Here is a 25176-nt window from a genome sequence, read left to right on the forward strand (position 1 = left end):
ATAACAAGAGAAACTTTAATTACTGTGTGTTTGGTGAGTTGGTGAGTGCACATGTGTCATTGTGTGCTCACACATGTTCACTGTGTGTGTGTTTGTGTGTGTGTGTGTGTGTGTGTGTGTGTGTGTGCGCGCGCGCGCTCGCATGTGCCTGCACGTGCCCATGTGTGTAGGTCAGAGGATAGTGTGTGGGGGGGTCCATTTTCTTTTTCTACAGTAAGTTCTATGTATTAGGCTCCACTTGCCAGGCTTGCGCACCAGGTAGTTTTACCCACAAAGTCATGCCACCAGCCCGAGACTTTTGTTTGTGTTCATGAAGTGAATCTGTAACCAGAGTAGATTATCTCCAAGTAGATCCTAGTAGTTCCAATAGATAGAGGTGTTTCAGAATTCCGTGAACTGTCCACAGAAATGTAGCTGAGAAAGCCATGGCAGACTTGTGATGCTAACATATCACGATGCACATAAAGGTAAACATTTAGTTTCATGTGACAGGTGAGGAGTTCTTTAAAAGAAGAGTGTGAGGGAGGAGCATGGGGAGGGAAGTTTAGCAGTACTTCATACTGGATGGAAAACTGTTGTTGACACACCCTGTGCTCTGTTCCCTGAGCTTGCTTAGGCTTTGTAAACAAGGTCTTGTCATTACCATCTGTGTTACACAATCCTGTGTCGCCTCCTGTCTTTGATAGAGACATAATCCCTATTGTAAAGTTGGAAGTTTAAATTATCAGTTAATCTTAATATATGCCTTTATTCACTGAAAACAAGAGTTTCTCGGCGTGTATATGACTGATAGGATATCTATATCCACGTCTATATCTGTAACTCTATATTGACCTATATATCTGAATCTATCTATATCATCCATACTTATCTATATATCTGTATCTGTCTATATGTGTCTGCATCTACATCTATATAGCATCTATATCTACCTCTGTATTTAATCTGTCTATATCTCTTACTCATCTCTATCTGTATATTTGGTAGACTTAGCTTACAGAATTATAGCTAGTTTCTTTCAAAAACCAAAATAGTTGGTAGCATTTACATATAATTCTTACCAAAATAAGCAATGACAAATGGCCACTGTTAATATTTTAAGTGATAAAGAACAAATATCCACCTAGATATAATCTCTTTAACTAGGACATTTTAAAAAGATTTGCATATTTCTATTTTATGTTTGAACGTTTGCTTTCATGTGAGTCACCGTGTGCTCGCCTGCTGCCTGTGGCGACCACACACAGCGTCTGGTCCTGTGGAACTGGAGGCACAGGTGGTTGTGAGCTACCACGTAAGTGCTGAGAATGAAACTGGAATCCCCGACAAGCTGAGAGTGCTTAGTTACCCAGGATGGCTACATTTCATTTGTGTATTTAAAGACATTTCACAGCAGCAGTAGCAAGCAGTTATAATTGAGGCCATTTTTTTTTTAATTTTTATTTTTTTGGTTCTTTTTTTCGGAGCTGGGGACCGAGAGGCCATTTTTAAAATGAAGTAGTTAGCATCGTAGATGCCAGCCTGATTTTTATAATCCAGCCTGGACTGCATAATCATGTTCCAAGTCAACTGCATAGCGAAACCCTGTTGCCCTGCCAGACAAAGCCATCATTTTAAACTGAGTGAAGTCTTACTCTGTATGTACTTTGATACACTACTTTTGCCAAAGTCATTTTACTTCTTTACATGTTCATTGTAGTGTAAAATTGTAGTTCTCATGTCAATGTTAGTATTTATATTTAAAGGGAGATAGTTAACTTTTCTTTATATGCTGAAATGTGCTGAGAGTTTTCTTTATAATGACATTTAACTTGAAACTAATTCTAACCTAATTCCAGCTGCTCTGTAAACACCCGTAGTTATCTTATTGATTTGTGTCTGGATCTCTTAAGAATATGCTGGAAAAATTAGCTTAGATGCAATATCCCGAAAGTATCTGAAGCATACTGTTACTTTATAGTTCAAATCTATAGTCTCGGATACATGTAATGCAGTTATTGAGATACAATTCCTTTTCAGCAGGCTTTTTCTGCTTCAAAAGCAGAGTTTAATAGGACACCAGACCTTAGGAGATGGTGCGGGTGTTTTCACGAAATTTGAATGAAGGAGCTGTATTGAAGTTAGACAATGATAGCTTTTAAATGAGCTAGATTTAATGTCCTGCTGTAAAGCTTTTGAGGAAATGCAGAAAAGGAAATGGTTGGGCTCTGTGACATGTTAGTGCTAAATTTTTATTGCCAAAAGTTCAAAGGTTTCAGGGGCATTAAAAACGTATGCAAAAATTAACATTTTATTAATGTGCTTCCAAGATGCCTCTAAAAAGCAGGTTTAAGAAATCTTCATTTTTCAATTTACTGACATGCATATAGGTAGAAGAATAAAAATATACATACACTGTGGTGATTTGAATGTGCTTGACCCCAGGGAGTGGCACTTTGGGGAGGTGTGGCCTTGTTGGAAGAAGTGTGTCACTGTCGGGGTGGGCTTTGAGACCCTACTCCTAGCTGCCTGGAAGACAACAGTCTTTGGAGCAAGATGTAGAACTCTCAGCTCCTCCAGCACCATGCCTGCCTGGATGCTGCCATGCTTCTGGCCTTTGTGTTAATGGACCAAACCTCTGAACCCAAAAGCCAGCCCCAATTAAATGCTGTCTTTATAAGAGGTTCCTTGGTCATGGTGTCTCTTCATAGCAATGGAATCCCTAACTCAGACACACATGTACACTTAAATCACTGTACCTACATATGTACACGTTAAATAAAAATATTAAAACAATTACAGGGAACTAAAAGCCAAATGGCCTATATGTGAAAACATTTGAGGGGCTAGAGAGATGGCTTAGCAGCTAAGATCGCTTGCTGTTTGTGCAGAGGACCTGGGTTTGATTCCTGTACCCACATGTTTGCTTCTAGCCATCTATGATGGGACCTAATGCCTTCTTTTGGTATACAGACATACATGCAGACAAAGCACTTATATACATGAATACGTAAATGAATAGATCTTTTTTAAAAAAAAAAAAGAACAAACAAGATGTTAAAAGAAACCACACTTGAAAAATCTCATGTTTTACCAATGAGTATTTTACCTGAAACTAATTCTTATTCCTAACTATTCAGGTTTTGCCTTTGATTGCACTTGGTCTGGTCCAGTTTATGGATGTTTAGTTTGCTGCCCTTGAATTTTAATGCAACAGAAAATAACACACACAGCTGCCTGTAACTTCTGATATTAACTGTTGTGAGCAAATGGAGCCAACTATTTCCTTGAATGGCTAGACTTTTATCTTTCAGTACAGGGACTTATGAAAGTCAGCAGCACGTATTAAAGGGAATACTTTTTCTCTGTGGAGTTTTCTAAATTAATAAGCAATAAGCTAGAAATGAATGATTTCATGAAGTTATACAGAAAGTTGAGGTGATCAAAGGAACTGGGCTAGTCTGCAAAATGCCGTTCATCCTTCGTTTTGAAGACTTAATAAAGGAAGGTTACTTCTGGTCTGTAGATGTGATTTGAAGTAGAAGCATGGGTTAATATTGATCTGTTACAACTTGTTTGTTATATAGCAGCAAATAATTATTCTAATTTTGTTCCAGTCACTATAAGGAGCTTACCAGCTGCTAGGGTAGAGATGTACAGCACATTGTGCTGGCCCCTCTCTCATCTCTTAGTGAATATTAACTTACATCAGTGAGGTGGGCATTGCAAACAGGGTGTGAAGTAACTTGATAATAAAGTACTTTTGGATGAAGACCATATGGAATGTTTTAATATTTTGCACAGAGTTAGGATTCAGGATATGCTGGGTCGAGAATGAAGAATTACTTCTCCTGACAAATAAACAGTAATAAAACCCCCAACAAAGCAACGTCCTGAGATACTGAGCTTCTTATGCCAGAGGCAGGATATTCCTTGTCTCACTTTTGGGGAACAAAACCAAGATTAGAGCTGAATTCGGCCAGTGTGTTACCAGTTTTCAGTGTGGACCTGGGATTTTCAAAGTCAGCATCCATTCATTTTGGGAACATGATGTCATGTTGCTACCTTCCCACCACCACCTCTCTGAATCCAGTAGGAGTGTGTTTTTGTTTGTTGTTGTTGTTATTTGTTGTTGAAAATTTTCCATTTTCAAGGCATAATCCCACAGCCCAGGCAGTGCTGAGGTCATGCATGCAAATTTCCTGCATACAGAGCAAGCATTCCACCTCCCAGCAGGTAGATTTCCAGCCAAGCAGTAAGGGTTCCTAAAGGACACAAGCTTACCCACTTACTTCCTCACCTTCTTGTTTATGGTGCTTTGTTGCACATTTTGCTTGTCCTTGTACAACCTCGTTAAGTACTATTAGAATAAGGAGGGGCGTAAATAAATGAAACTCAGGTTCACATTAGCTTCGTTCCTTATAAAAGATTGTGTTGCCTAGGAGACGTAGCAGGGCTGCAAATGTAATGTTAATAAAAACAGGGAGGTTAGACCTATTCAATCTGACTCTTAAGGGAGACAGAGCCTACACATATGTGCTGCTTCAGAGTTTCTCCAGCTATTTCTGAAACATAGCCTGGGCTTGAAATCGCTGTGCCAAGGCACGTGTTCATTTAACATCTCTGGGACAGTATGTGATGGGACTCTATAGTGAATATTTTGTCTGGAATAGTTAATGTTAAGAGTATTAAGTTAATTTGTTCTAATATTTAAAAATATTTTATGTATGTATACATTTTATATGTGTATATACTCATGTTTGATTTTTAAAATGATTTGAATATGAAAATGATCTACCGATACACTTTTGATTTACATCTAACTTTTCCTACACAAGAACAACTTAGCACTCAGTAGCCCAGCCCTGAGGGGTTAGTTCCCTACCCTGCTGTGCACCATCTCACTGATGATAAGGCCAAGTTTAGCCTTGGCTGTGGTTAGCTCTCAGTGACAGTATGAAGTGATAACTGCTCACACAGCTTGTATAATAATATACATTAATTGTTGAATTGAAAAGTGCTGTTACCCCTCAGAGCTCAGGGAATTCCTTGGAAGGTGAGGCAGAAAGAGTACAAGAAGTAGGCAGGATGAGGGACACCAGGAGAACAAGGCCCTCTGAATCAACTGAGCGGGGCTCATTAACTCACAGGCTAAAGCAGCAGCACAGGGATGGCAAGAGCTGCACTCGGCCCTCTAGTGTACACCGTAGCATTCAGGTTAGTGTTTATGGGACTGCTGAGTGTGTGGACAAGTCTGATTCTTGTGATGAACCTGGGGCTCTTTCCCTTCTATTGTGTTGCCTTGCCCAGCCTTTATGTGATGGTTTTTGTTTTATCTTAATATATTTTGTCAAAAAAGAAAAAAGGGGGGGGGGAGGGGACACTACTATTAAAGTATGGCCTACTTGCTTTTATATTGCAATGACAGAACACTATAACCAGGGCACCTTATAAAATATTTAATTAGGGGCCTCTGTATAGCTTTGGAGGGCGACTCCATGACCAGCATGGTCAGGAAAATAACCACAGGCATAGTGCTTGAGCAGTAGCTGCGAGCTTAAATCTGATCCACAAACACAGCATGGTGGGGCAGGGGCAGGTAGGGAGAAGGCGCACAAACCTGGAATGGTTTAGGTTTTTGAAACCTCCATGCTCACTCTCAGCAACATACCAACTCCAACATGGCCATACCTCCAATCCTTCTTAAACATACTGCCAATGGAAACCAAGCATTCAGACATATAAGCCTATGAAAGCCATTCTTAGAAAGAACAAAGAATAAGGCCAAATTTGATACCATGTCCAAAGCAGCATTTTAAGGTTATGGAGCTTGCCTGAATTTGAATGTTTAAGAATGCCTTCATGGGACTGGAGAAATGGTTCAGTGGTTAAGAGCATGTGTTAATATTGTAGAGGACCCAGTGCTCATAATTATCTATGATTCCAGTTTCAGGAGATCTAATGCCTTCTTTTGACCTATGAAGACATCAGGCCTGCATGTGCTATACATACATACATACCTGCAGACAAAACACTCATATACATAAAATACATAAATCTAGAAAAAATGTCCTGATAATTTAATCCTACTATGTTTCTGAAGTCATTACCTTTTCATGGTAGATGTATTTACCTATTTTTATTTGATTATCACATGTAATAGTGCATTTCACTAAGACATTTCCATGTATGTATAGAATTCATTTGATCACCTTGGTGTTGTTAGCCTGTGCTGTCCCCTTCTGACCTATGATGATTGATTTCATCTTACTAACTAGCTTCCCTTCCACTCTTTTCTCTCTTATTTGGGGGTGATGTACATGACCCAAATGAATTTTATGTGATTCCATGCAGGAGCATGGACATGTTATCAGTGGCTACACCACCAAAGAAAATGTTTTTGCTTCTGTCGGCCCGAATCCATATATCCTCAGGGAAGGATGGAACCCCATGAGACTCGCTCCCCCACAAAAAGATGTTGATGGCCTATATTGTATAGATTTTTGCAGACAGTCAGAGCAGGGCCATCTGTGGAAGCTAGCATTCTACACCTCTTTCCTCCCACTGACCTTAATATTTCTTTCTATTCCCACTTCTGCAGTATTTCTTGCTGTTTGAAGGAGTTCTGTTTATGACTGAGTACTCAATACTCAATTATTCTCAATACTTCAACCAATTATGAGTCTGTATTCGCCATTGACCACTGCAAAAAAGAAGTTTATGTGTCCAAGGCTCACAGATTCATGCTCTTGATATAAGCATACTCACCTAGGAGACACATCACATCCATTGAACCAAACCACACCACAGTAGTTTCCCTACTAGGATCTAAGACCTTCCAGGGTTTCAGTACCAGTCATGAATTACCTTCTGTGTAACAGGCCCCAAATCCAGAAACGACAAATGAAATAAAGCAGTTGGCTGCCTCCATGACAGACATGCCAGTGCTGCACCAGTGGCCACACCTGTAGTCAGTAGTGTGGCATCCGGACCTACAGCTGAGTAACACTGCTGATGACAGTTCTCTTCCAGTAGCCTGCACTGCACCTTCTCGCTCTGTGAGGGCTGGTTCCAGCGATGAAGCTTCCAGCCCAGTTCCAGTTCTATTTCTCTATGTCCTAGGACCAGGTCATAAAGCATTGAAATCAGTACCTTTTCGATAGGAAAACCATTGGAAGAAATAAAGACTCCGATCTTAATCTTGGTTTTAGTGAGATTGTTATAAATATCAAACTAGGAACATTTACAACAGAACTTACAAAGGAGTATAAATTTTTGAATAGCGGCGATGGTACAGGCTTAATTTTTGTTTGATACAGTAGCACAAAGTGCATCCCAAACTATAAGACATCCTTCTCAACATGAACACACAGGAGGAAACTCTGTTCCTATTAAGGCACCACATTGTTTTACTGTAGTTTTACACAGTGCAGCTCTCCCGGCTTGCTTGAATTTGCTGCACTGTTTCAATGCTAGTGTGACGCGTGAGCCCTTAGGCTGCTTTTTAAGTGTTGTGCTATTGTTTCTCAGTTCCTGCACTCCACCTGGTCTCCTTCGTGATTAGCCTCTGTAAATCCAAGGAGTCGAGGCACCGGCCCTAGGAGGGCTTTTCAAAAGGAAACACATATGCTGGATGGAGTAGTAATCTCTGAACGCATGGCTTCTCAATGTGAAAGAGACACTCACACTGTGATCCTGTAGGAGTCCAGGGATGACGTTTGATTCCATTAAAGTGTGGTGGTAATTACTGCTGTCATCCTTTTGAAAGAGGAAGGGGGTACTAAATAAAAGGAGAAAGAGGGGAACCCTCATTCTTTTTTTTTTCTTTTCTTTTTTCAGAGCTGGGGACCGAACCCAGGGCCTTGCGCTTGCTAGGCAAGTGCTCTACCACTGAGCTAATTCCCAGCCCCGGGAACCCTCATTCTTATATTAATCAAATAATGTAACAAGGGGAAAATGCCTAAACCTTTCTGGTGATGTTCCCTTTGGCTTTGAGGAGACTTTTTGATTGCTATTTGAAATATGCTGTACAAGGGCAGATGTGTGCAGAGAAGTGTCTACAAGGCTAAGCATTGCATAGATCTTTAACATTGACTCTGCATATTCTTTGCTGGTGCCTGCTTTTAGGATATGACAGCTCGGGACCTGCTACAGCAGCGGTACACGCTCCCCAACGGTGACACTGCCTGGCGCTCCTCACCCCTTGTGAGCGCTGCTCGGGAAGGCAAGCTGGTCCTGTTGGATGGCATCCACCGAGTCAACGCTGGCACGCTGGCTGTATTGCAAAGGTTTGCATCACAGTCAGTCTCCATGCCAACCTAAACACTGAGTTTTCAGGTTCTGAGGAATTTACAAGTCTATATTTAAGTTGAATTAAAAAAATATTAAGTTGAATAAAACATTATTAACATTTGGTTATAAACACATGACTATCAGATTCCAAACCCTACTTCTGTGGCAGAATTTGCTGGGTAAGAACTGAACGCTTACGGACATAGATCAGTATGTGCAACAAGCCACACAGCTGGAGAGGCTGCCATTTTATCTTAGCTGTACCACCTAGACGTTATCCCATACTGCACTGGAGATGAACGTATTGGAATATTTTTTATTATTTAATTTCTTGAGAGAAAAAGATTTAATATAAAATGTCCATGTTTGTTTATTTCACTCAGTTGGCACAGATATGACCATTTCTGTAACCATTGTTTCCTTATTTTGAGTGGAGAATCAGTTATCCACACATTTAAAAACCTCCAGCCTTTCAGAATTTAATGTCGGAAGATTCTGTCTAATTTCTGTGGAAAATCGTCCCAGCCTGTGTCATTTCAGAGGTTACTGATGCTTTTCATTCCTTTTCTGCTACATGACTTTTTAATCTGACTTACTGGGAAGTGTCAAATAAGTGAAATAAGCCATTTCTTCAACCAGCTAACCGCAGTTTCTATCGCTGACAAGATGCAGGCACTGGGTGGAATGAGAGACTGCAGATGTGTTATATTAGTCTTGATTCACTCTGTGTGGGTTTAAAAATAGTAATCACAAAGTTTTGGTGATTTACCACATTTCGTAGACATAATTTAATATTCTCTGCCAAACAGATAAATGTGGATACAAAATAAGAGAAGACTCAGCCCTCTCTTGCTGGCTGTCTCTCAGAGCAAGGACAAAAGAGCGGCAACAGCAACAGGAGGCTGCACTGTGCTAAGCCAGAGGCTCCAGCGTCAGCCTCCGGTCACCTGCAGGATGGAGCTGTGACAGTACGAGGCCTGGCCTCCATCCCGAGCAGTTCTTGAAATCACTGGTTCAGGCTGGAGTTTTGAACTTAGTCAAGGCTGAGCAATGACACTAAGCTTCTATTTTAAATTACTTGTTCCATTTTCACACCAACTATATGAGGTTGGCATTGTTGTCTTACTTATTTTTTGCCTTAATTTTATAGTAAAATTTAGAGAGATGGAATGGTTCTCCCTTTTCTGATTGTCCAGCATGTCAGACTTGAACCCAAGTCCTCCAGACTGCACTGCCTGTACTCATAGCTTCTGTATTAGTCCTTGCCCTTTGCAGGTCGTAACAGTAGAGCCCTAGGTAGTATGGAAAGCTAGTTTCTTCAGGGCTGCCATGTGGAGGAGCAATGGAGTTATTTCAGAGGCATTCGATATCTTAAATCCTGAAATTCCAACAGTAGGAACATTTTAATAATACTTTGCCTTTAAAAGTTGCATTGGATTCAGGAGTGTACACTAACTCGCTCACACATGAGTGGATGCCCCATGGTTGGCCTGAGACACTCGGTTAGCTGTTTTTGTCTCCCACCTCCTCCTTCCCTTCTTCATGCCTCTTCTTCAGACCCATCTCTGACATTTGGGACTGCTCTCTGCAGAGTCCAGCATGTCTGCGGAGGATAACATAATGGCAGTAAGTTTCAGTTGTGAAAAGTACACCTAACAAAACTGTTAGGCTTGCCCACCAGCAGTGACTGGCCTGGTGATATGTTGCCTCTCCTAACATCACTGATTAACTTGTTTCCTCCAACCCCTTTCCCACCAGACTAATCCATGACCGAGAGCTCAGCCTGTATGATGGATCTCGGCTGCTGAGGGAAGACAGGTACCTGTGCCTGAAGGAGCGGCTACAACTGACGGACGAGCAGCTACAGAACAGGTCACTGTCGTCGTACATTGTTGTCAGCTTGTCTTTGAACACTTATTACTGTATGTGCATGGATGTGTAGGTGCACACACTGCAGCTCACATACAGACGTCAGGACAACTTGAGGGAATCTTCTGTCTTCCTCCTCCAATTGGGTCTTGGGGATCAAACTCATCCTGAGGCTTGGCAGCAAGCGCCTTGACCATTGGAGCCATCTGGCCAGCCCTTGAGCACGTTATTCTTACTGTTCGCTAACTGCTAAGTTGAAAGTAACATTCCTTATTTTTAGCTAAACTAGAGTCAATCAGAACAATAACTGAATGGCTTATTTTGGTGTCCTGGGGATGGGATAGCCTGATACTTCTTAAAACTCCAAGCCCTACTGTCTTCTTAGCCTGCTTTCAAATAACTGTCTCAACTGCAGGTCATGGGCATAACGATGGGTGTCCCAGAGGCATCATAGATCCCCGGCCCCATCTTCCTTACAGCTCTTTCCCTAGATATAACAGTCAAATTCAGTGGGCGAGGTCTGATGTGACTCTGTAGCAGGAAACAACGTGAAAACATTTACAAACCACAAATAGAAAAGATTAGGGCTGGGAGAATGGCTCAGTAGTTAAAGTGCTTCACTTAGGCCAGATCCCTAAGCCCCTATATAAAGCTATATACTGTGTATATAGGGACTGTAACCCCAACGTGAAGCAGAAGTTTAACCAAGACGGGCAGATCTTTGAAACTAATTGGCTGACTAACTTAGCCAAGTAGATAAAGTTTCAGGTTCGGTTAGAGACCCTGTCTCAAAAATAAAGGTGGAAGCCTGGGTGCAGCTATTCCAGGGACGCAGCTATAGATAGATAGACCTCTCTGAACTGGAGGCAACCTTGTTTTTCATAGTGAGGTCCAAGGCAGTCGGACCTACAGCAAGACCTTGTGTCAAAAAATATAACAAAATAAAAAAGGGAGCAATCAGCTGAGGAAAGTTGACTAACCCCGCTCTCACACATGCACCTGTACTAACAGGTACACACACACACACACAGTATACAACACAGATACACACATGTATCTGCACTAACAAATACACACATATACATACATACACACAGTACACAACATACATAACATCTGTACTGACAAGTACACACAGGTACACACATGTATCTGTTAACAAGTACACACATATGTACATACACAGAGTACACAACACACATGCACCTGTACTGACAAGTATACACACAGGCACACACACATACCTGTACCAACATACACACAGTACACAACACAGACACACACACACACACCTGTACTGACAAGCACATACATTCACACACACAGTACACAACACAGTAACAACCTTCCTACGCCCCCAAATGAAAAATATTACACATGCACTATGTGTAAATTCCCTACTATTGAATTGATATTAATTTGGTTACTATCATAATGGCCTTAGATTGTGAAAGGAAACCTTGCGTTGGCAGGAGCTGCATGTTGAGATAGAAGGGACAGACAAGCTTGTGGGTGTCCAGTAAAGGAAGCTGCCGAGTGGCGTGGGAACTGCCAGTGTGAGCAAGTGCATAAACCGATAAAGTCTTAGCACTTGGGGAAATCCGAATGAAGGGTGTGAATGTTTGTGCATAGGCTTTACAGTGGAAGAGAAATATTTCCACTGCATGTCACTCTTCTCTAGACTAGGCTTCCCTGATGTCGCCTGCATGTCAGTACCTTCTGGTGGCTCTTCACATATTTGGAGATTGGTACACTGTGGGAAGGGGAAGCAGTTACAGTGACGACATCTTCCTCACACTCACTTCCTCTTACTCTGACTGGAGAAGCCAAAGCTTTACCTTTCCCGTACTGAAGGCGAGAAAAGCCTCCCAAACCAGTGAAATGCATTAAGTATTGAATGCACATTTTATTTTTGCCTTGGAAAGGAAATGTCAACTTCTTGTTACTGGGTTATCCATGATTAACAGTGGACTTCAGACGTGCTTTTTGAGGTGTACCTATCAATCTGCTGGAGCTTGGAGGTGGCTCGATTTAGCGTTTAGTTCCTCCCTCTCACACCCTCTCCATGCACTCAGTGCTTGCACTTGATTTGCATGGGGATCATGGTCAGGAAAGATACAGATTTTCAGAAAGATGACTCAAAGCAACTGAGAGCAGCTCCCGAGCTTGCCTGGCAGTGTTCCTTAGGATGCTGGAGGCCTGTGCTTCCGCCAGTATCCAGGGAATGGCAGCCCTTCTCTTCTTCTCCTTCCCTTCCCTTCCCTTCCCTTCCCTTCCCTTCCCTTCCCTTCCCTTCCCTTCCCTTCCCTTCCCTTCCCTTCCCTTCCCTTCCCTTCCCTCCTTCCCCTCCCCTCCCTTCCCCTCCCCTCCCTCCCTCCCTCTCTCTCTCTCTCTCTCTCTCTCTCTCTCTCTCTCTCTCTTTCTTTCTTTCTTTCTTTCTTCTTTTGTAGAAAGTACCTATATTCTCTGTAACAGTCATACAAAATCTTACAAATAAAAAGCCTCCCAGGAGCAGAGTGGCCTTCAGCATCATGAGGAGGGCTTGGCTCATAGTGGTCATTAGCCCTTCCTCCCCTTGTCATCTCCATCTCCCAAGGTCATGCTGAGAAAGTGGAGGGAGGAAATGTCAGACTTACTTTTCCTCACAGGCTTAGAAAAGAAGTTTTGACCTTAGTATCACCTAGCAGCTTCTTCTGATGTTTGCCTCAGATCACCAAGAAACGTGCTTCATAGGCGTCTCTTGACGTGTCAGTGTGGAAATCCTACACATAAAGTGAGGGCGCCAGCCTCTGTCCTCCCTGCTCAGTGCACACATTTCATCTCCATCCCCTATTCTTTCAGGAGCATTATTATACTTGTGGAGAATTTCATTGAGCTTTAATTTCATCAGGAGAGTAGAGTCTACAGCTGTTACTCAATACATTAAGATGGATTTCTCTCTTATACCCATCCTGTCTTCCCTAAGGCTAGTAATTACCTCCATAGGAAAGGCAGCCTGTAAGTTAGCTCACTGCAGTGAGACAAGAGGGTGGGAACCTGAGCTAAGAGGACACTAAGGGGAGTGGCCCTCGTCTGTGCACACCCCTTTCTCCCTAGTCGCTTCTCTCTTGGTGAAACTTCGTCTCCTTGGGCACACCTAAGCCATGATGCCATGTTCCACCAGCTTCACATCCCTTGTGTAATAAAACCTGGACTCATTCTCGTTTGTAGCTCCAGAGCCCCTGCAGACCTGGGTCTCCCTGGTTTCCCAGGTTCCCTTTCGCTATACTTTGCCTTATTTAGATGTAGGTTGAACCTCCTGGACAGAACTTTATTTTTTTTCTCTTTTATTTCTGTTATCCTTTTGTTGTGTCTTCATTAAATTTTCAGAAGCAAGATGTTCTAACAATGATCTTTTCTTGTCTAAAATCCTTTGGCCTGTTGAGAGAATGGGAAAGATGGCTCAGCAGGTAAGGCATACGATGCTCTTGCAGAGGACCTGAGTTTGCTTGGCTCACAACCATCTATAACTCTAGTTTTAGTGGATCTGATGTCTTCTTCTGGCCAGGGAGGACAATAAAATAAAATGAATTCATTAAAGATAGTCTTGTCAGATCCAAAGGAATTTAGATTCAGTTCTTGTGTATGAAAAACAAGACATACTATCAACAAATGTTTGATGATTATAGTTTTAACTCCTAAGATTCTAAAAGTCTATTCAGGTTAGCAGAAGCTAAATGAAGATATATGTCTGCCTCTTTGTCTTCTGCAGCTGTATTATGACTCATCGTCCTGCCTGAGTTGGTCCTTTATGTTGACCACATGTACTATGCCACTCTGGGCAGTAGCATGTAAAGTACAAGTTCATGATCCAAATTACCTCACCATTAAAGTATATGACTGAAGGTCACAAAGCCTTTACTTTGGAGCACTTAAACAAACTCACTTTTTGTTTTTTACTTATGCCTTATTTCCTTCTGGGAGATTAAAAAAAAAAATCAGAATCTTCTGGCAAGGGAGATTTTGTTGTTTAGAAGGATGGATTTTGGAGGGATGGTCAGAGGCAGTGTCTCATTGCAAATGGAATAGCTGCTGTAGTCTCGCACAATAGATAAATCTCTCTCTTAGGAAGACAGTTCTGAGAACAATGTCTACCAGTGCAGGGAGCAGTGCTCCTAAGGGTGATTGTGAAGCTGTGGCTTTGTTGAAGGTGAGTGGTTTCACAGTAACCACAGTAAGGGAGATCTAAGAGCATCGGTACCTTTCAACCCAGTGCTGAAAATGCAGATTCCTGTTTCTGCTACAGATAGGAGCAGTCTTCGTACTTCTGTTTGGAAAGATTTCTTTGGCTGTCAATAGGAGAAGCTTTCTAGTTGTTTTCATCAAGGATAATAGTGGAAATGTTTTTGAATGAGTGAATTCTCTTAAGCTGAGAGACTTTAGAAGGCCAAGGAAAAGTGATTGCTGGCCTTTTAGGCTATGAGTCTGTTAACTAGGCCTACCTTGACGTACTTTTAAAAAGATACCTTGATAGCATAGGGTCCCCGAATTGACAGTGACGACTGTTGACTCCCAACCCTTCCAACTTCATGGCATGAACCCAGTTTCACAATCACATTTGTCTCCCTCATTGTTTACTAGTTCTTCAGACGTTCATAACCTTGGTCATGTCCAGATTTGGGGCGTTACATTTTCCTCAGGCAGTCACACGCCTAACCACCTTTAGAAATGTTAACATTTTCTTGTATTGTCATAAAGAGAGTGCATGGTCACAGTGATTAAAAATAGTGTGATGGCCCCTTATACCAGACACCAACCACACCTTTGTCTCTGCAGGAAATATGGACCAAGATAGAACTACTTCCTTTAATGACATTCTTCTTTATAAAATCCCTGTCCAAAGACTTTTTTGGAAACAGAGTACAAACTCTAGTGTCTGTTCGTCTGGAGTCTCATGTAGAGCAGCGATACAGATTTGTGACCTGTACCTGCGTGTACTTAGATATGCCCCACTAGTTTTTATTTTGGGTTAATAGTGTGTTTTTATCGGCTGTTCTTGAACATTGACTATAGTCCACAATCTCTGTCTTACTAATTCATTACTTACTAATGAATCATAGCAACATTTACAGTTCTTAATAGAATGCGTTCTGAGGTGGCCTTTATCCTTCTTGTGTTAGAAGTGGGTACAGTATGAACATTCTCTCTGACCTTTCTAGAAGCTACCGCATGTTTTTAAACAATTAAGTTCATAAAAGCAATCAACAAATTCGAGGGAGATCCAGATTTTATGTGTTTGGTTCCTAACCACAAGCCTTAAGGAAATTCTGATTTTTGAAACTAATCCTGAACATTTTTATGGTCAAGGAGCAGTGAAGTGTAATCACTTTTTGTTGTGTGTTCTGTTTGTCTGTTGAGACAGGGAATACAGCTTCTTCCATAGATTCACTCAAGGCCAGGTTGAGACTAGCTTTTCAGCAGGAGAATAGTTTTAGTTCTTATCCCTTACCACCAATGGTCCTTGTTTGTAAAGAGCTTAGGAAGGGGTCTTTTGATCACGGTGATTGGATGCAGCCACACCCATTTACTTACCTGTCACTCATTTTCCTGCTTCATTGCAGGGCTCAGCCCCTGTATGGTCACTAGGAATGCCTCCTTGCCATGCAGTCCTTGCATGGAAAGAACTCAAGTAGTGGCCTGTGCTCACATCCCTGTAACTTGTTGGTTTTGACGGGAGCATTGGTATGATGCCGTAGGAGGCCAATTTTAAACTCCTGTTGCAGCCCACGATCTGTGTCGTTATAGAAACCTTCTGTATCAGTCTTTTAAGTGATTTAAATACATTTTCAACCAAGAGGTAGTATAATTCCCTTCAAAGGGCTGGGGCTTATTGAGCTCTGACTTGAGTAGACAGAGCTCTGCTTAGGTGTACCTGGTCTATGGCATTGCACATTCATCGTACCCCATTGTATGTGCTTCTGAATTCATTTCCACAACCAAGACATCGGCACATATATATTTCTTGAAACACCTTGTTAAGGCAGCCCTTCCGCCTTCCCCTTCCTCTTCAGGTCATTATGGGTAGCTTGTTTGGTTTATAGTCAGAAGCACACAGCACAGTCCAGCTCCTTTTCGCTAGCTTTTCTGTCAGTCCCGTGAGGTTATCCATGTTACAGTGCTTTGTGTTCACCCCACCCACCCCACCCCATCTTATTTTATTTTGATTATGGTTAGTTTTGGTTTTTGAGCAAGGGTTTCTCTTTGTAGCCCTGGTGGTCCTGGAACTCACTTTGTAGACCAGGCTGGCCTCGAACACCAAGATCCGCCTGCCTCTGCCTCCAGAGTGCTGGGATCAAAGCGTGCGCCACCACAGCTTGCTTCATTCCGCTTTATACTGAGGAACGTTAGACAAGATTTTACATTCTCAAACTTCACTTGTACCCACAAACATTAAACCCTAATAATCTTTACATAGTTTTAAAAAAATGCGTGTTTAGCTACTAACCTCTTTAATTCTTAGGAAATGACTCATGTTTATCTGAAGGAAAACACACAGCTTGCATTTTGTTTTTGTCATTGTTAAATTTTAACGAGGTTAGACTTAACCTCTCTATTATATACTTATGGTCTTTGTTTATGTGCTTGTAGTGAAGAAGTGCAGCTTCTTCAGTCCTGCAGCCTCAGGATTACCCAACGGCTGCTGATTCACACTGACTGCAGGCTTAGGAGACTTAGGGTCCGGAAATGACCCCCTGTATAACTATTCGTATGTGCGGAAGCCTTCAGGGAGAGCCTAGAGACTAAAAGGCCCTTCTCATCCTGTTATTCAGTGGTCTGGTGGGCCGTTTTTATCATTAGCATGGGCCTTTCAGCCCAGCACATAAGCCCTATCAAGGCTGGTCCCTTTCAGGTTGGCCTGCTCACTCCCTCCAGTGGCTGTGAGAACCAACAGTAGAGCAAGCTGCGGAAAGTGTGATTCCGGCAAGCACCATCCCCATGTCTACACTCAAACTTCCCTTGGTTCCGTTGCTCTTCTGTTAACTCCACAGCTTAGCTGTGCTATGCCTCCTGCTCCTTTGTTTGAGAATACTCACTAGGCTCCCCCTTTGGTTTATCGGTTGGATTTTAACTTTAACTCCTAATTTGCTGTCCCTCGTCATCACAGTGAGAAACTGTGTCTGCAGCATTAATTTCCTGCAGCCAAACCAAGCTCTACCTTCTCCAGCTGGAGTCGGAAGGATCAGGGGTGAATCTGGCCTCTGTAATTGAGCCCCAGGAAGTCATCTGTAGTTAGCAATCACCTTAGCTGAAGGAGAACTGTGGGAATCTGCCTCTTCTAAGGACCCCACGTACGGTGTCTGCTGTAGTATGAATGAATTCTCAACAACTCTGAGAGACCAGCCTGTCCTGGGAACATGAGGGCCCAGTCTGTGTTGTATTCCTTCACTGCTTTCTCAGAAAAACTTCTTTTGATACATCATTCCAGACTCTTCTAGAACACACACACACACACACACACACACGTCTTTTTTAAAAGTTCAGTGAAGTGAAATATCTATGAACTTCTAATAATTCACTCTCTGTTACATCTTTAGGACGGTAATTTCTTATATATTTGGTTGTGAGCCTAGCCTTTAACGGCTGAGCCATCTCTCCAGCCCTAGGACGGTAATTTCTAAAGTTGATTTCTCCCACCTTACAAATACTGATATGACCTCAAAAATGTATGCAGTCAGGACTTAGAGTGGCCCACTATCTAGTTGCCACTTTCTCTCCTCTGAACTCTTCAGAGTTCTGATTTCATCCACGCCCTCCTCCTGACGTTGCAACCTCTTTATCCTGTAACTCTCAGGTTCCGCAGTTGACTACAGTACACTGCGTCTCTTAGCGGTGCCTCCGTTTTCCTCAGACCGTAGCAAGCCCCAGAACTGTGTTACCCTCTAAACATGTCTTGTTGCTGACTATTCATAGGGATTGGTTAAAACAGAAACGCCAGCAGTAGCACCCACTGGACTGGGCTGTAATACGGGGAGCTTCTGTTCTGACTCCCCAGACATTCAGGGGCCCATGAGTGTCATCCCTTCCTCCTTGGTGTCCTTGGGGAGTGATGTGCTTCCACAGATTTCCACAGACAGTTGTTAAAGAAATTGGTTTTAAGATTCTGACATGTTTGTATCAATGACAAATGCCTTCAGCTTTCTTTACCTTTTTAATTACTAAATAACCTCTTGCTGACCTGATTATAAATTTAATATGACCCCATAGGCCTGATTTAAATGGCTATATTTTAAAATATTTCCCCACCACAAATGATGGGTTTTGGTTTCTCTGTGATTCATACAGAGTGGGTTCCTTGAAAAGCAGAGTTTGAAAAGGCTCTAAGTGACTCTAGAAACAAGGAGATCTATGTAATGAATACGAACTTGGTGTGGCTGCATTTCAAGAGATTTTGGAGCAGTCACTGTGCGAGGGCCAGGGTTTCATGAGCACCTACTGTACACTTAGCCGTAATTCTTTCAGTCTTCACTCTTGAAATCTTAGGAGTTTTTCCAAAGTTCCACTCTTTGGATAACAACTTTAACATTATTAATAGAATGAGAGTTTTATTGCTAAGCTGCATGCCCCGTGTCCCAGTTTCTATTGTGAATAGTTACGTTTTGCTTTTCTCCTTCTTTCCTTTAGATCCATTTTTCCTATCCACCCCTCCTTCAGAATCATTGCATTAGCAGAGCCCCCGGTTGTTGGAAGCACAACACAGCAATGGCTGGGACCAGAATTCTTAACCATGTTCTTTTTCCATCACATGAAGCCGCTGGTGAAGAGTGAGGAGCTCCAAGTGATAAAGGAGATGGTAAGGGTGAGGCCTGCTCGGGGCTCCCACTGAAGCTGCCAGATCCCTGTGGACGGCAACCCTAGAGTCCCGAGTGCTCCCTCCGGGCTGTAGCTGCTGCAGTGGCCATGATTTCCCTGTCCACCTTAGCCAAGCATTGATTTAGCTCCTTGGGAAATCTGAAAGTGTACTGTTTAGTGGGGATGCATGGCCCATGTGAAATAAAACATTTCAAAACTCAGTTTCTCCACATACATCAAGTGTTCAGTAGCCACTTGAGACTCATTTAGCTAATGAATTAGGTAGAAAAGAAAAAAAAAACACATTTTACAACATCATAGAAAGTTCTGTTTGACTGTGCTATTCTATATCACTACTAATTTTATATAAGTAAGACCATTGCTTAAAATACTAGAATTATTGTTTGATTTGGGGGTCTATGTGAGCATAGTTATGAAGGCATAGTCCTTAAGTCTCAACACGTTAGTTCTAAATGCCAGGTTTTTACTATACGTTGGCTTCCAGAGCTCAGCTAGATTAGTCATGGTTTCTTCACCTGAAAAATGCAAGTAATTTTATGCTCTACACTACAGGATTTATTTTTAAAATAAGCAATATAAAGTATGCTAATTGAATTAGGATTTTTTTAAATTCTAGTTACTTAAATGGCTAAAGAAATTTGGAACCAGTATATTTTCAAAATGATTACATGATGCCACTAACATCTCTTTCTTACTCTTATAAATTAAAAATATTAACCTACTATTGCTTAAGTAGAAATTTACATTTATTAAAATTTTTATTTGCATTAAAGGTTTTTGTGATTAAAATTAATATATGTTATTTGTGCAAATACTCTTCAGAGGTCATTAAGTTGAACATGGATATACTAGACTTGAACTCTTGGCAAAACTCCTGTCTTGTCCTCCCAAGTGTCATTAAGCACCATACCCAAAACAATGTGTCTCAAAAGTCTTTGAGAAAGATAAATATCTTGAATATTCATTTTGCACACAGGAATCCTTTTGGGCCACCTTGTAATTGGATGTAGGCATATTATATATGCATTAAATCACACCAGAATTAAATAACTTGTATGAATTAATATTTCCACTGTGCAAGTTTGATTTCAGTCAGAAAATGCCTAACTTGGCCCTGAAGACTCATATGGAAGCTTATGGGGCAGGAACCGGTGTTCACGGTTCTGCCTGATGCCAGCTTCCTGTCTGTGATCCAATTGCAGGCAGAGAAGGGGGGGCTTGGTTTTATCTTCTTGGCTGTTTCAAAGAATGCCAGGCCTCAGGTGTTTGCTGAAAAAAAAAATGAAGTAGTAACTTCATGACTGCAACGTAGACCTAATACTCAGAGACTATCGAAAAACACCCTTCTGGCATTATTTGCTGAATGTCCTCATTTCTTCCTGCTTTTCCTTACTTCCCTCATAACAGGTTCCAAATGTACCTCAGGAAGCGCTGGAGAAATTGCTGTCAGTCACTCACAAACTCAGGGAGACCCAGGATCCCACAGTAAGTCGGGCTCTTCCTGCTTGTCTGTTGCTGACCTGCTCAGTCTTTAGCTGCTGCTTTCCCCATACGCTGCGCTTTGCCCTGTGCATAGTGTAACCCTGATTCCGCTGTCTGTCTCGAGCGCTGTTGGAACCCTTCCTGACAGTCATGGAGGGTGACTCCAGAGGAGTCAGCGAGGCCCTGCAGCTCTGCTCTCTCCCTCTGTCTCTCTGCTGAGGAGCTCCCACTGTTCTGAAGTGTTGCCTAGGCCTGCGTCTTTAGCTTCTAAGTTATCTTTGCTAACAGACTGTTTATACTTCTATTTCAAGAAAAAGGCAATTATTTGCTATAAAAACTAATTTATTGTATGTGTGTGTGTGCATATAGAGGTCAGAGGGCAATGTATAGGAATCATTTCTCTCCTCCCACCATGTGGATTCCAGGGATCACTCTCAGCCTTGGTAGCAGGCACCTTTACCCACTGAGCCATCTTGCTCACCCAAGGGCAATAATTATGTCTTTGTTTTTGTCTGTTAAATGGTGCAAGGACCTCATAAACAAGTATAGTGATTCAACATAAATGCATATATTTAAAATTTCGCTTAGTTAGTTGCTTAGTAAATAGTATCTTTGATGTTGAACTGGATGCTTTAGGGTCATTATAAATTCAACATATATAGCTATCTCTTAAACATCTTTAACTCTCTTCATGCTCCTGATCTAATCTGCTGAATTGCTGGTCTGTGCCATTCTAACATGCTCTAACATGAAAGCAGGCCTCTCCAGTGACCATGAGGTTGACTCTGCTGTTATCTGCAGTCAGCAATTGTCCTTGTATCAGACTTTCACAGAGTTTGTCCTGGAATTTTACTTCCTCGTTATTGACCCTTCACCAGTACCTCTCTCACTGCACAGATTCCTGTTAGTTTTCTGCAAAAGCTTAACAAATTGCCATTACTATTTTAACAAATCATGTCCTGATAAAAAAATTTTTGATCTGGACAAAAGATTTTGAAACCATCCAAAATGGAAGTGTCAACAAAGCTGCACGCCAGGAAGGCTCCTGGGAGAATTCCCTCTCAGTTCCTTTTCCTTTGGGGAAACTGTACTAGCATCCCTCCATCTGTGGTCTCACTGTGCAAGCCTCCCATCACCTCCACTATATATGGGCTGAGTTTTCCTCCGCCTCCTTACAGAGAGACGCATGAGGTTGCATTTAGGGCTCACCCCACTAATCCAAGAGAATGTCCTTCTTAAAAAAATTCTTAATCTCATCTCCAAAGACATTTTTGACATAAAAAGGAACATTCCTAATTTCTGAGAGAGAGAGAGAGAGAGAGAGAGAGAGAGAGAGAGAGAGAAGGAGAGAGAGAGAAAGCCAGTTACCACAGTTCTCTTGCTAATTACCTCTGGGACCTCACCTCATTTTTTCTCTTTCCTGCTTTGTTATTTTCTTTGCTGTTGCTAAGTTTAAAAATTTATTCTTAGGTTATTTCTTATCTGAATACAGTGCATTTAGATTATATCCCCACTGCCCTCGCCTACCCTCCCTGTATCCCAATCCCCCTCCAACTTCATGTCATTGCCACCGTAATGTTTCCCTCCTCTACTCCCCTCTGTAACCCCGAGTCCAGTTAACGCTCACATGCACATGACTTTAGGGTGCCACCCACTAGAAGACTCAGTCACTCTCCTCGTGTGGCTGTCAGTTGCCAACAGCTCTTCAGCTGGGGTGGCTCTTCAGGAGTCCCTTCCCTGTTGATGCTGGAGTTGCCTGACTTGATCTTGTTGAGTTCTGCTGACAGCCACAGCTGCTGTGACTTCCGGAGTGCAGTGGCCTTCACACCAGAGGATGTTGTTTTCCTGTAGCCATTTCTATTTCTACCTCTCGGAATCTTACTGTCTTCTCTTCTTCAGTATTCCCTGAGCCAAGGGGTCTGTGGGGGAGGGGAGAGGGGGGAGGGGAGTGTGTGGGAGATCAGATGCGTCATTTAGGGCTGAGCACTGCAGAGTTACCGATTCTCCACACTCTGAGCAGTGAGTTTCCATATTCACCCTCATCCAATACATGAAGACATTTCTCTGATTAGGGGTGAGGGCGCCCTAATCTATGGATATAAGAATACATATTTAGAAGCCAGATTGCACTATGTTCTCTTAACAAAATTGTAGTAGTAGGGACTGTGACCTTCACAGCCTGAGTTCTGGCCCAGTCCACAATCCCAGGTCTGAGTTCTCTGTGAAACAGGACTTAAGTCCAGTTACAACACAACTGTCTGTCCATAGTAGTCATGACACTACTGCATCATTGGGTGAGTCTTACCAGGCTGTGAATTAAACCTTTCAGGGTTACAGCCAGGAGGGACTGCAGATGGCTCTTCTTCCCACGCTGTGTGGAGCACCTCCTGGCATGTGAGATGGAGCTAGCAGGCAGGCTGCCCTGTTCAGGACACACTGACTAGCGCCGGCCTTGGAGTGTCTAACCTGTTTGCCTCTCCTTGGTGGTTTAGGACTGTTCCCTTGTCCGTTAGATTTGCTAAGATGTCACACGTCCAATCATCCTTTTCCAAGTGAGTGTGATTCAGAGGCATTTCCTTGCTGTTTCAGTTTGTCTTCTCCTCTTGCCTCAAGACTCTCTTCTATCTTAGGCGTGATGGACATGCTTGAGGGACGGACGTTCTCATGTCTTGGGATTTCACTTGTTTCATTCTCTCTGGATTGTAGAATCGGGATCTTTGCTTCAATGTAGTAGGTATTTAGCAGGCATCTGATAGAACGTATTGTCCATGGAGTGACCTTTCCAGTGAATTTCCAGACGTTTTCTTGTTATTCACTGTTTGTCCTTAGACTGAGGACAGCACACTTAGTGGGCTGCTGGTTCTGTGACTTCTGATTGCCAACCTCATTTCCTCAGCCTCTGCTGAGGAGCACATAGCTTGGTGCTATTTTAACTTTAGCACCATTAAAAAAGCCTCTTCTTTAGAAATGCCTAGAATGTGCTTTCTCTCTATTGGCCTGTTCCTTGGGCCCCTATTCGGCTGGGTCACTGTCTTGGTTTCCCTAAGCAGAAGTTACATGTACCTCCCAGTTTGTTTTCAAGACACTAGAAATACTCAAGATACTCACCTATCGCAGTTCTTGTATTTTATTTTTAGCTCTCCAATTAGTCCTTGAACTCTCTAAGTCTGGGATTGTTCAGTCTTCTATTCTGACTTTCTAACTGGAACCTGACAGTGAAGAGATACTTAAATCTTTGAGGAATGAATGGAAAATTAATTAACAACTTATTAAGAGATCATCTCTAGGCTTCTCTACTGGCAGGGTTACATTTTTTATATATATTAACGAAATAATTCTTTAAGAGGAAGAAAAGAAGCATTATTTTTGTTTATGTCTCATGAGATCTTCTTATTTTAAGCAGTTAAGGGTATTAATAATTGCGCTAATATGAAAAACCCGTTGAGTGTGCTTTTAACTTGCATATCCATGGTAACCAAGGGAATTTGTTTCACATTCTCACCTTCCTTTCTGCAAGATAAAATTGCTGTTAGAAATTTGATATTACAATGCCAGGTACACTAGGACTTTTCAAATTAAAGTGAATTCCGAATTTCTGACTGACAGTCTGAAAGCAGGGTTACCAAGTTCCTTATTCAACACAGACATGGCTCACATCAAACTTAGTTCTTGTTTTAAACAGTAGATACTACTGTAAAGATTGTGGTTCTGTCCAGTGAAGGAGTTGTTCTCCTTCACCCTGCACTAAACCTTCAGGGTTTGAAGGGATGAACCTTCCCAATACCAAAAATTTGATTCTCACCTTGATCAATCAGACCCTTTTGACCTTCAACCTTACAGATCCTAAGTTAGTTGAAGATTGTTGGCTCCGCTGTCATTCCCAGCCCCCTTTTTATGAAGGAATAGCTGTGGTCGGAGACTTTATCCCCATAAATGATTCCCGCCCTTGCAGATGGCAACCAGGGGAATGGAATGGTTTGTCCCTGTCCCAGGTGACAGGGCTGGGGCTTTGTGTTGGGGAATCTCATCTCCCCAATAGGTATTCCCACCTTTGTAATCAAACCATAGTCCCTGATAAATATTCTCAATATTTATTACCTCAAAATGATACTTGGTGGATTTGCCTTGATGGCCTCACCCCGTTTGACTACTGAGGCTGTTTTCACTGATAGTTCTGATTTTTGTGTGTTGGTTCAATTGGCTCCCCATCTTGTGTATTATCATTCTGAAGAATTTTTCCACTTGTGGGACCAGTCATTCGAGTCCCCACCCGCTGTGCTGACTAGACAATGCAGAGAACCCATCTCAGCGCTCACCGTCTCTGCACTCCTCGGTTTTGGGGTGGTGGGTGCAGGAACAGGCATTTCTTCCCTGATCTTATCTAACTCCAGATATCAAGAACTTAGTGCCACCATCGACGCTGGTGTCCAGAGGCTCCAACAAGGGGTCGATGATCTCTCTGGCTCCTTCTCATCCCTCACAGAAATGGCCCTTCAGAATCGCAGAGGACTCGATCTGCTCTTTTTACAACAGGGAGGACTCTGTACAGCACTCAAAGAAGAATGCTGCTTCTACGATAAGACAGGAATAGTTAAAGACAGCACGAAAAAGGTCAGAGAAGGCTTAGAAAAGAGAAAACGAGAAAAAGAAAAAGCTGAGAACTGGTATCAAAATTGGTTCTCCAACTCCCCTTGGTTGTCCATC

The 25176-nt window shown here is 42.2% G+C and overlaps 1 protein-coding gene across 4 annotated transcripts in view; it reads left to right on the top strand.

The window, feature by feature from the left end:
- Window positions 1–25176, top strand: part of Vwa8 (von Willebrand factor A domain containing 8) — a 324208-nt gene that overhangs the window by 108583 nt on the left and 190449 nt on the right. For 3 of the 4 annotated variants that reach the window (XM_063274157.1, NM_001427283.1, XM_039094044.2), the window contains exons 13-16: window positions 8107–8267; window positions 10030–10143; window positions 18802–18970; window positions 20398–20475. In XM_063274157.1, coding sequence (XP_063130227.1) covers window positions 8107–8267; window positions 10030–10143; window positions 18802–18970; window positions 20398–20475 — 522 coding nt within the window. Of the gene's footprint in view, window positions 1–8106; window positions 8268–10029; window positions 10144–18801; window positions 18971–20397; window positions 20476–25176 lie in introns of those variants that run through there. The other variant, XM_039094045.2, reaches the window with a different exon arrangement.

Source organism: Rattus norvegicus, chromosome 15, assembly GCF_036323735.1.
Source record: "Rattus norvegicus strain BN/NHsdMcwi chromosome 15, GRCr8, whole genome shotgun sequence".
Taxonomy (NCBI): Eukaryota; Metazoa; Chordata; class Mammalia; order Rodentia; family Muridae; genus Rattus; species Rattus norvegicus.